Here is a 12809-nt window from a genome sequence, read left to right as displayed (position 1 = left end):
TTGAATTTGAACAGCAACACGATAGCGGAAGTCTATAGCCAATTCAAGATCAAGCGTCACAACTCATTTCCATATCGTCCAAAAATGAATGACGCAGTGGAGGCAGCCAATAAGAACATTAAGAAGATCGTAGGGAAAATGACTGAGACTTATAGAGATTGGCATGAGAAGTTACCGTTTGCCCTTTATACTTACCGAATGTTTGTCAGGACCTCCACCGGGGCAACGCCTTTCTCCTTGGTTTATGGAATGGAGGCGATGCTGCCTATTGAGGTTGAAATTCCCTCTCTCTGAGTTTTGTCAGAACTAAAGTTAGATGAAGTAGAATGGATCCAATCCCGATATGATCAACTGAACTTGATCTAAGAAAAGAGGCTAAGAGCTATTCGTCATGGTCAAATGTACCAATAGCAAATGATGCAAGCTTGCAAAAAAAAGGTTCGTCCCAGAGAATTCCATGAGGGGGACTTGGTACTAAAGAAGATCCTTCCCATACAAAAGGACTTTAGAGGAAAGTGAATGCGAAACTAGGAAGGACCTTATGTGGTAAAGAAGGCCTTTTCCAAAGGAGCGTTAATTTTGACCGAGATGGATGACAAGAGCTTGCCTAATCTTGTGAATTTCGATTCAGTCAAGAAGTACTTTACCTAAAAAAAAAGGAGAGGGCAAGGTGAAAATCCGCAAAAAGGCACCTTGAGACCAAAGGGAGTTTTAAATTGAAAACCCAAAGAAAAAAAAGGCAATTCAAATTTTGATCGAAAGTAGGGCATGCGTTAGTCTTACTATTCCTGAACTAATAAGAAGGAGGGATGATGCATCTCGGGACATCAACAAAATACTGTGGATCTCCTAGACACATATCAAGCACAAAGTGGCCCACAAGAAGTTTTGTACAGAGAAGCTCATTCTACGATATCTGGGGTACCTATTTCCATTTCATTCACTTGTATTTCGGCAAAATACTCTATCTTGATTCTCATTTTGTAATCCTAGCAAAATTTTCTATTCATTTCGAGCTTAGCTCTCAACAAAATTTTATCTTGTCCATTGTGATAATCTTTTTCAAGCATTTTTCATTGAAATAACGATTAATGGATTGATAATATTCAAGCGGAAGGAGTTCTGCATATTACTCTGAAAGCTTCTAAATAGTACGAGGACTTGAAATAGGACCATTATTTTGAACTAACCAAACTTAAGGGTTAGAAGCATTTGAGAAAGAATAATCTAAATTGCGACTATTTCTTTGGTTTTTCTATTAAAGATACCAGCTGAACAAGAAGACATCAGTAATAGAACCTTGATGAACAACGAGGAATGACAACCCAAACATTAAAAAGGGATCATTCTCATGACATTCTGTATTCATGCAAACATCATTCATACACATCTAGTTAGGAGCATTTGATTCATTCTTATCATGACATCCTAAACACTAGGCATAAATAGGTCCATAAAATGGATTCTTATAGGTCATGTTCCCAAGTGAACAGATCAGTGAAACCACAAATCCTATACACCTAAAGTTGCAGTAAGAGGGATCGAAGTCATCATGGTGGATCTTATCTCCCTGAAGTTACAGTGGAGCAGACTGAAGATAGCGAATCTTATTTCCCTGAAGTTACAGTGGAACGGATTGAAGCTATAAATTACCGATCTTATCTCTCTGAAGTTGCAGTAGAGTAGATCATAGCAAACCTTATCTCCCTGAAGTTGTAGTGGAGTAGTTGTAGTGGAGCAGGTTAAAAATAAACCAATCTTATCTCTCTGAATTTGCAGTGGAGCAGATTGAAGACAGGCTACAAATCTTATCTCCCTGAAGTTGCAGTGGAGCAGATTAAAGCCACAAACCTTATCTCTCTAGAGTTACAGTAGAGCAGGTTGAAGTAACAAACCTTGTACCCCTGAAGTTGTAGTGGGGCAGGTTGAAGATACAAGTCTTATCTCCTTGAAGTTGCAGTGGAGAAGACTAAAGTTACTAATCCTATCTCCCTAAAGTTGCAGTGGAGTGGATTAAAACGATGAATCCTATACCTCTGAAGTTGCAGTAGGTCAGATTAAATCTACCATAACAAGTCTTATCTCCCTGACGTTGCAGTGAAACAGACTAAAGCCATGAATCTCGTCCCCCTGAAGTTGTAGTGGGGCAGCGGAACAGATTAAGTGACGTTACAGTGGAGAGAATCGAAGCAACAAAACACAGTGGACTGGAAGAAGACTACTTAGAGGAGAAGCACCCAAAGAAGTCAAGATTCAGTGACACCGGGCAAAATTACTCCCTTTTGATGTCTTTGCTCCACTGCCGTTACATGACAATGAGCAAAGAAGGGCAGCTGTAATGGGCCAATTTGGCCTGGGTATTAAAGTTGTAACCAAAAAATAATAGATAAAATAAAATCCAAAATTATAGTCCAAAATTGAAGGTCCAAATTACAATACAAGCCCAATACTCAAATTAAACCCAATCAAACCCAAAGTCTAGCCCAAATCAAATCTAACCCTAGCCCACAAACTAAAAACTTTTTAGCCAAAAAAGGGAAACCCTAAGCCCCAGCACTACATGCCTTGCTGCTGCAGCTGCTCCACCTCCTCGCACGCCACCGCCGCCACTCGCCATCACTGCCCATGCGCCTGACACCTGCAGGACCAGACCACACGCAACAGCAAGAAATAAAAGCAAACAAATAGAAAAACAACAAAAAATAATAACCAAGTGTGTTGGATCCGGCTATAACAGCCTGAATTTTGCCATTGTATTTTTTTTATGAAAACGTTGATTCTGAATACCAAAGAAATCAATAACAGAATAGAGTTTCAAAGGAGGTTTTATTTATTTATTTTCAATTATCATATATTTATTTATTTTTTAAAAAAATAAAAAAATAAAATAAAATAAAAGAGGTGGATCGTACCTGTGGTCGAGCCGTACACCACTGTCGGAGGTCTCCTCCGTTCGCCAAGGCCACAGAAACCCTTTGGGGTTCTACTTGGGTTGCGACCAAAAAAAGAGACAGTAAGGCCGAAAGGCCATTCTTTTTTTTCTTCTTCCATTTTTGATTTAAAAACACCCAAATCGGGTATAAACATTTTTAAAAAGGGATCTTTAAAAATTTTTGAGTTTTTGGTCATTTTTTGCCTTCCGGCGCGGCGATGCTACAGTAGAGCTGCGGTGGAGCCACCATGAGAGCTTGCCGGCGTCATAGGCCAAAGAGGGAGGGGTTGAGAGAAAACTCTCAGTTTTTTTTTGAAAGAGGAGAGGAATGAATTTTTTTTTTAAAAAAATCTAATTTATAAAGGCTGACTAAATGACGTTGTTTTTCTCCGTGCCATGACGACGACCTTGCCAGGATCTGCGTGCTGAAATGGGGCCAATACCCGTTTCAGCCCCTTCGCTTTTGTGGCATGTCACAATTTAGTCCTCACTTTTTTTCATTTTAATTTTGGCGGTTAAATTTTTTGCGTGTTTCAGTTTGGCCCATGGTTAAAACGCCGCGCTTTAGGACTGAGGAATATTTCCCTGGAAGTCCTTCGCTCTATGAGCGCGTTTCATTTCAATCCCCTGGCAACCCTGTTTTATTTATTTGCAATTTAAACCTTGATTTTTAGCCCGATTTCAATTCGGCCCTCAGCCTTTTTAATTAATTTTTTTATACATATATTTTTTTATTAAAATAAAAAAGAAAAAATAGTTTCATTAAATATTTCAATTAATATTTATTTATATACTCATCTTCAATTTTTAATCAAACTTACACCATTATTTATTTTACTTATTATTCATTTTATATATATGTATTGGTTTGTTTATTTTATTTATGTCATTATTACTACTATCATTTCATCATCTAGTTACTTGTTAGTTTTCAAATATTCTCAAATCTTAAATTTCTTAGTATTATCTTTATCGTTATTGTTATTATTGTTATTATTATATTGTTACTTGCATTATTATTATTATTATTCATGCATGTTAGCATCAAGATTTATTAGTATCAATGCTATATGTGTTTTTGTGATGCATATTATGTCATGATTATTGCAAATGTATGTTACTATCGTTTTTAGCCATGAATAGCTCCTTTTTTACGTATTCAACAACTTCTTTAAAAAACATAATAAATTTAACTCATTTTTTATAAACACTTCTTTTCCCTTTTACCCTAATTTGTAAAAAAAAAAATCAAAATAAGGCAATGTTTCACGATTTAGAAACTCGAGAAATCGTACCCTAACTTACGGGGTTTCGATATTCTCGTTAAACCTAAATAGTGACATATCCTTTTAAATCTCAAAATACGAAATTTCAATAAAATTAAAGGCAAGTTCATTCTCGACGGTTCCAAATATCGTGTCCTAACTTACGGGATGTGATATTTAATTACCTTGAGACGAATGAGTCTTTAGCTCTCTTTTTGGTTTATTCAAGTGTTTGTATTAACTTTAACAAAAGAGGATCGTATTTTTAAATTTTCTTTCGAATTTTTAGTTTTCGACATTAAGACATTAAGTAATCAACTTGGTATCAATTTTGGGGCATTGAGGGTGCTAACCCTTCCTCGTGCGTAACCGACTCCTGAACCTGATTTCTCAAAAAAATTTTGTTGACCAAAATTAATGTTTTGATAAATCAAAATATTTTATTAAAATAACTAAATTATGAGGAGATCCGATCACACCTCATAAAAAAGGATTGGTGGCGACTCCCGTTTTAATTTTCATTTTCAAAACCAACGTCGGCCCGTTTTATGAAAAAAATGGTTTCGACAGCATGTTTTAGGTATGTTTAAATGTGGTTAAACCATGTAAAAGTGATTGGGAAATGTTTGGTTTGGTGTCCAAGAAATGAATGTTGAACTGGTTTGCATTAGGGGCCATTTTAGGTGCGCACGGCCTGTGACATGGGCTGCCACAGGACCATCTCACATGGTTGTGTCTTATTAATTTTTTGTGTGAGATTTTTCACACAGTCACAGTCAGTTACATGGTATGAGCATGCGGGCATGTGGAGTAGCCATACGGGCTGGCCTTTGTCACACGGCCGTGCGACCTGTGTTTTCAGTTTTTTCCATATTTTCTATTTTGTTTGAGATTTGTCAATGTTTGTTTCCAAACTATTTCTAAAGCCCCATAGGCTCAATTTAATGTCGTTTTTCTATGAATGCTATGATTATTGATTGGACATTTATTTATGATATTTAAATTGAGTTTTGAATTAAGTTGAAATATTATTGGATATGTCAATCATCGCAATATCCTGTGACCCTATTTCGATGACAGAGACGTGTTAGGGGTAAGATGTTCTTATTGAAAGTTGTATCTTCCAGATAAGTATAAACCTTTAATAGAGTGGTAACACCTGAGATCTGGATCTGGCGAATCGGTTCGGGTTGAGGGCGTTACAATTAAGCAGTATTATGTGGTTAGATCATAATACGAAAATACAACTTTTATTAGTAGACGAACCTAAACATGTCATTACTTTAATCGAAAATGAGCAAACTAATTGAAAGACTAATATGTCATCTATCAAATCCAATTGGGGAGATGCTTTGTCTTGGGCATCAAAGCGGATCACTCTTAGAGGATAGAGACATAGATGTGACTGACTGAAATGACAGTACATCGGTTGACTTCAAGCGTGGGTGCATCAGAGATGAGAATTAACACTAAAAAAATCAATAATATAACATTATCTTCAAGTGTGACAGGTTAATTGAAATATTTATAAGTGTACAATGGAGCACTTCGAGTATTTCAAGGATCAAATCCAAGAGAGTTTCGAGACTAGGTGATTTCTAAACATCAAGAATGCAAATAGGAAGTCTAGCTAACTACTCACTAAGCACCATGTTACGACAATTCATTAAAAAAATATTAATTTCACTAAATAACTAATTAAGACTAATAACGAACAAATTATAAAATAAGTGAAATTACACAATTAACAATTCAAGAAAAACAAGTGGTCGATTGACTCTCATGTTGCTGGTTAGTCCTTAGATTATGGATCAAAAATGCTTAAACTTCTAATAGTTCAATTTTACCTATCGATCCCCATTTTACCAAATTAGATGATTTAGTCCGGTTTCTCTCTTCTCGGTCTCACCTATCCATGTGTTCCCATAGGGGCGTTAATCCTAAATTTTGAAGTTCATTTAATTTAGTCTAGGTTTTACAATTTAGTCTATGTACCTAAAAACTAACTAAGCAACATTTTCATCAACCAACCACCATAAGTTTAGCTACTCATACTCATCTCTATATAACCAACAACTAAACATACCAGCCAAGCATACATCAAAATAAATATAAGAAGGGTGATCTGTCGTAATTCAGTGTAGCAGATTAAACTAGTTTTCATACTTAAGGAGGTTGAATACGAGCAATTTTAGTATGTTTTAGTTATGTTTTCTTAGTTTAGTTTAAAATCAATAAAAAGTGTTTTCTTAGTTATGTTTTCTTGCAACATACTTACTAAGTTCATAGGAAACCATTCAAAGGCATAGGAACTCAAAGTTGGTTGCTGCCTTGTAACACTAGGAGTTTGATATTGCAGCATAGGGAGCAGAATACAAAAATTCCAAGTTTTCCTTCGGTGTCATGACACAGCCATAGGATGTCGCGACAGACCCCTGAAGCCACCTCTGAACCTGAGTATATTGCCTACGATATCACGACACAGACACTATGGTGTCGTGACACTAGCCTTGTATGGGATTAATTATGAGTCAGGGGCATTTTGGTCCGTACAATAGAAATGAAACAGAGAACATCAACTAAGTTAGGGTTTTGGACAACGTCTACCTTAATTTTATAAATAGGTTCATTTAGCACTAGTTTGATGATAGTTTTTTAGATTCTAGGTTTTTCTATAATTTTAGTTTTAGTTTTCCTTTCTTTTAGGCCTTAGGTCTATTTTTAGTTCTTTTCTATTTTATGCTCTTTGGAGAATGTGATTTGTAAATGCGATCAAATGCTAGTGGATTTTATGCACTTCATCTATCAAATACAAACATGATTCTCTAGCCTTTATTCTTGATTTACTCTGTATGCATATCTTCATTATCGAGTTTATGATGTTTATGGATTCCATGAGGAATTAATCCTCTGTTGGGGGACTAGTGAGTGGAGGATTGATTAATTAATTTCTAGGTAGGGTTTTTTAGCGGATCATCTATTTGGGAGAGGAAGAACTTAAACCCTAGGCTTGACGACCATAGGAAGTCATTTAGGTGAGAATTAACCCAAAATTGGTGTGGCCTATCCGTGAACACCTTAGCCCCGAACCAGTCTGGATTGTGATGTCGAGAGATTGATATTTCTTGTCGACTCGTTAGTTTAGTGGAAATCTAGAGATCCTACTAGGGAAATGACTATTTGATTGAATAGAAACCCCAAATATGAACTAGTTATGATCACCGAAGCGAGCTAGTCACCCATTTTTGGATCTGGTTAGGTTTATAAGTTAGTTTTCTAAAGTCTCTTTTATTTATGCTATTTTTATTTTCTTTCTTATCAAACCACCAAAATCTTTCCTTTTTGCTTTATCGTAATATAACTTATTTAAACTACTAATTAATTCTATTTTCGTTTAGGTTAACTTTAATTTAGTACTCGTCTCCCTTGGGTACGATCTTCGAAAAACTCACCTAATCCTTTGTAAAAATTATATTACAACCTGACCCGTATACTTGTGGACATTGCGTCAAATTCATATATTTAGTTGCAGTATTCACATTTTGGACGTTAGTGCGTCCGGAGGCGATCAAACAGTTTTTATGAAAAGCTTGAATTTTTCTTAATAGATGCTTGAAAAAAATGAGGAGTAATAATGTTAATGAAGAAAAACACAAAATATCATATTTTTACTAAGGGAAATGAAATGGAACTAAACTATATTAATACTAGGGATTAAAATGAGAATACAATAAAGTTTGGAGTACTGAAGAGTCAATAGAACCAAGCTACAATAACAACCAACTAACTAACTAACTAACTCCATAACCAAAAAAAAAAAAGAGTAAAAGCTAAACCTTAGAACTCAAGATTTTGATCCAAAATGCCCCTAGATGTTGTATTTTGATTAAAGTTGGGGTTAGGCAAGAACTACCCCTACAATCATTTTTTTGTCTCTGCTTGGTAGTGGTATTGCGATAGCCAGGCTCTAGAGACAGTCTTTAACTTGGAAGCCTTGGGGGGTTGCGGTATCGCGATATCACTGAAGTTGGCCATAATTCTCTTCACTTTAGCACTGTTAAGGGTATCACGACCTTCCTGGCTGTGTATCGCGATACCCCCTCCTAAAGGTGTTTCATTAATTTTAAGCCATCCTCGACTTCCTACACCACTCAATCATCTCATTAGTTCCTCATGGTGCGTTTGGTCAATTTGGGTCTAAAAAACAACATAAAACTAATAAAAATAAATTATTTTCGATAAAACTACGGAAGATCACCTTTCCTCAAAAATCTCGAGTTATATGAGTCGATAGATGCCACCGTTTCTACTTTGACCACTCATCTTCATCCAACTTGGCCTGAAAAAACTGGTTTTCGAACCTCTTCACTTGACCTATGTATTTATGTTATTACATCTAGGAAGTGGCTCCCTAACAACCAAAGAGACTTGGTTACAAAAGGAGTGGTTGTACTTATTAGGAAATAGTATAAATGGTGGAATTTGGCTTAGGTTAGTTGATCTTTAATGAGATTATTAAGTTTTCTGGTGTCTACTATGAGAATTTTTTGTTACCTTTTCCATTTCTCATCTTTAGAGTTATTTTGTCACAAGACTTAGAGCTTATTAGGTAAAAAAAAAAGTTATAAGAAAATTGTTCCTGAATTGAAATTTTTTTCATAAGTGGCTGGAAGGTAAACATCTGTTGAATGAGCCAAACAAAGATCAAGATTCTAAGGATGAGTTTGTTGAGGAGGAAGATGGTGGTTAAGAAGTTCCCACTCCTCCAGGCACCATTCCTATTTTGAAAGGAATGAAAGCTAGGATAGTTGCAAATCTCCAACCCTCTGTCGATTTTGTTCAAAAGCATGATGATAAGATAAGGAAAAAAAGTAGAGGCCATAAAGAAGATTATTGATAAATATAAGGCCTTAATAGTAGATATTCAAGCCTTGGATGATGCTACCTAATTTGAAAATTGTGTAGAACAAAAAGGGGGAGGGAAGAGATGTGACATGGGAAGTGAAGTCTTTGTTGGTTTTGTTGTTGTTTAGTGCTCTAGTGTTGTTGGATGCTCTTTTTGAGGGTGAGATTGTATGTTTATTTTTATGAACTTCTTTTATTGTTTATAGTTTTTTGGACAACTATAAGTTATTTTCTTGTTGATTTTGTTGTTGCGTTATCTCTTCTGATGATGAGGAACTCGAATTTCTTTTTGTTAGGATATGAATATTAGTTACATTGATGCATTGACTTTACTTTCTTAAATTGCTTAATTATAATTATTGTTAGTTAGTTGTTGATGCAAAATAGTCTATCATTGATGATTAATTTCTTAGTTACTTTTTAAGTTAAGTTACGATAAGTTAATGAGTATATGCTGAGGGGGAGCAAATGTTTTTGTTGATTCAATCTTCCTGTATTGTGTGTTTTGTTCAACAAATTGCTAAAGGGGGATATTGTTGAAAAAATGAAAATAACAATTTGGTGGGAGAGAAATGGTATTCGGTGCTAGAGGGAGTATCCACTACCCTCCCTACCAAATTTGTCTGCAGACAGTTTTCATATTTAGGTATTGGCAATTTATTGAACTTTATATTTGGCGTATGTTGATTACATGGTGAATATCTAGTTCATTATGAAAGATTATGCTTCTTGGGAATACAAATATTGATAATTAATTTGGGCCAAAATTCCCTGAAATAATCCCTTGGATTATGGACATTGGATTGGATCATGATTCTACTAATGAGCTGCCAAGAGACCATATTTACTTCGTATGTTATTGTTATATTGTATTACTCTTGCGGTATTGATGTTTTAATGAGATTGTATTAGATCTTCTATTGTAAACAAGTCTCGAAATCAATGACTATATATTTGAGAGACTTGTCTAGGAAAATTTACTGAGAGTTAGTCACTTAATTTGTTCTTGAGACAATAAATTTGTTAAGAGTGCTATTTTTATAGCAAAGCTGTTTGTTGTGGTATTACTTGTTGTGACCACAAGGGGTGATCATAGTGGTGAGAGTATTGTATCTTCATTTGTGCAAGAGTGAGGGAAACGATCACTGTGTGTGATTGAGTAGGTTCACTTTGTAAATGCTGAAGAGAGTGCATATTTCTCTCTCCGTAGACGTAGGGAAACTGAACTGCGTAATCATTTGCTTGTGTCTTGTGTGTTTACTTTTTTTTTTTCATTTAGTGCTTGGAGGAGTGCCCACTAACTTAGTTGTGCAGATTCTACTATTAAGAATGCCTTTTTTGTTAACATAAATCTTAATCTTTCAGTTTTCAATAATATGTTTAATATTTATTAATAATATTTTTTGTTGATTAATTTGATTAATTAATCGGTTATGAACTAAATCAATTTACAATCGAAATTTCAAAAACTTTTAAATCCATCCTCACTTGAACTAACTTTAGTGACTGAATTTTGCATACCCCTATATCTAAATATCCACTTTTACCAACTCAAATAAATTTTAAATCAAACCCAATTAAGAGCTAATTCTCGCAAAAAAGAATTTAAAATTCAACCAAAGGTTTTAAATAATTCAACCAACATATACACATTATTTCAAATAAAAAATTCAAAAAAATAATTTATTCACTCTTTAAAATCCAAAAATCTTGAATTAAGACCAATCTGATTTAGATAAAATTGTGTTTACAACGGATCACATAGACATGGCGGTGGTCAGCCTTTTATCTTTAAATAATATGATGAGTTTGAGTTACAATAAAACTTATTTCATCAACTGTTAGGTTATATCTCCCCATAGATCATTGTGCCGAAACCAATGTATCAACAAACATCGGGGGGACCATTTCATAAATCATTTCAAACACGAATGAATTTCCAGCTTTCTGTCATTTCTTTCCAATAAATCTATTTTGCTGTTTTGCATCATTTTGAAGATATCATAAAAATAAACCAACCATCTTCTGTCTTGAAAGCCAGCTAGATTTTTTGCCTTAGGCCGTCGAAATATTCAGAGTCGGAGATGGAGAAAATGTCGAGTTAATAAATTATCGTTCGGGCTAAAGTTCTTACTGGCACAAAATAATATGCACTAAATAAATACGGACAAAAACATGTCCACAAACAGAAGTTGACTTTGCCCATTCAAGAATTCCGTGCACCTTTCACTTCACAAATATTTTATGCCACAATAATAACTACACAAATATTATTGTAAAAAAGGAGACGTATGTAAAAGTACGGCATGAGACGTATGGTATATCAATATTCTGGACAGCTGAGTTGGATAGGGAAATTTGGGTAGGATTTTCAGATTCCGGCTAGGCACTCTCGTGGGGGAACCGGGTATCGCGACTTGTCGGTACAGTAATCGTAGATCATGTGGTTCAAACGAACCCACCTGTATCTTCTAGCTTCCTTGGCATTAAGGGCGTGGTAAGCAGTGCCTTCCCACCAGTTCCTAGGGTTTGAGGCACAGCTTGTTGGTCCTGGAACAGCACACCCTTCAATGTCAAAGTCCTTGTAATAAGCTAAGAAAGGAGCTTTGCTCCAATCAATTTTCTCCAGGCCTCCCCTTGTTGCCCAATCATCGGCTTCCCAAAGCGTTGAATACACTCCCATAGGCTGTAACTTTGGATATAGGATATTTATAGCTTCATTGTTCTTGTAAACTCGGATTGGCACTTCGTCAACATAGAACCTGTAAAAATACCAGCCTAACTTTAAACAACCCAAACCCATTAATAAAATAATAATCATTGGTTAATGTAACTCATCAAATAACTGACCCCAACTAATACCTGTATACATGTAAAACTTTAAGTATCTTAAAAAAAGTTGATATAACTTTTATTGATTTGATAGATTGTTTTTCTTCTCTCGCTTTCGTCCTGTCATTCCATTGCCAATTTACCACACAAGTGTAGGCTATTTAGAACTTACACAATATGGTGATGGTTCCACATAATTGTGTAAGTATGGAAATCTGCAGCAGGATCAAACCAAAGGTTTACTCTTTGTTCCCTGTCACCCTTTCCATGAGTGTAGATATTGGTCTGGACAGTATAAGGCTGCCCGGTTCGATTTCCCAAGAACTCGAAATCTAGCTCATCTCTTATAGTATTTGTATCAGAATTCATCTGCAATCCGAGTTACGCTGAAATATAAAACTGGTTCAGTGTTTTAAAATAGAGAAATGAAGGTAATGAAGATTACATAAAAAGCGGTGACTGTTCCGGCAGAGTCACCGGAGATGAGCTTAATTTTCATGCTAATATGTCCGAACAAATACTTCCTTTTGGAAGCAAATCCACAGCCTGAAAAAAGAAAGTTTGAACAAGAAAGATCAGGTAATCATGATTGACAAACTGAAGGTTTGTTAAAGAGAAAAGTGGTTTTAACTTCAAATAATAAAGTGACCCCACGAAAAATGTAAACCTGAATTTTGGTCTAGAATAAGTTGGATGGCCCTCCCTCCATCGATTTGCTTAATATGGGAATCAGACCAAGTGATTCCAAAATCTTCAAGAAAGGTGGCCGGTCGTCCCAAGATTGATGATGAGAGGGAAATTGCAAGCATACATGAGAAAATGAAAAGAAAATCATCCTTTAAGGCCATGGTGATCTGTAAATTATAAAAATAGCG

At 35.4% G+C, this 12809-nt stretch overlaps 1 protein-coding gene across 1 annotated transcript; it reads right to left on the bottom strand.

Moving 5' to 3' along the window:
- Nucleotides 1-11187: 11187 nt before the first annotated feature.
- LOC105763486 (probable xyloglucan endotransglucosylase/hydrolase protein 6) lies at nt 11188-12809 on the bottom strand. Its single transcript, XM_012581724.2, has 4 exons — nt 12602-12809; nt 12380-12480; nt 12107-12303; nt 11188-11864 (listed from the first exon to the last, which is right to left on the bottom strand). The coding sequence occupies exons 1-4, from the start codon at nt 12780-12782 to the stop codon at nt 11474-11476; spliced, it is 870 nt and encodes a 289-aa protein (XP_012437178.1). The 5' UTR covers nt 12783-12809; the 3' UTR covers nt 11188-11473.

The sequence above is a fragment of the Gossypium raimondii genome, chromosome 12, assembly GCF_025698545.1.
Source record: "Gossypium raimondii isolate GPD5lz chromosome 12, ASM2569854v1, whole genome shotgun sequence".
Classification (NCBI taxonomy): Eukaryota; Viridiplantae; Streptophyta; class Magnoliopsida; order Malvales; family Malvaceae; genus Gossypium; species Gossypium raimondii.
The sequence above is the reverse complement of the archived record's forward strand: the minus strand, read 5'-3'. Positions and strand labels throughout refer to the sequence as shown.

Coding starts and splice junctions, on each gene's coding strand:
- LOC105763486 (XM_012581724.2), bottom strand. CDS start 12,782: ATGGCCTTAAAGGATGATTTTCTTTTCATTTTCTCATGTATGCTTGCA. Junction 12,304..12,379: donor GAACAGTCACCGCTTTTTAT/GTAATCTTCATT, acceptor CTCGGATTGCAG/ATGAATTCTGATACAAATAC. Junction 11,865..12,106: donor TGGAACCATCACCATATTGT/GTAAGTTCTAAA, acceptor GTATTTTTACAG/GTTCTATGTTGACGAAGTGC.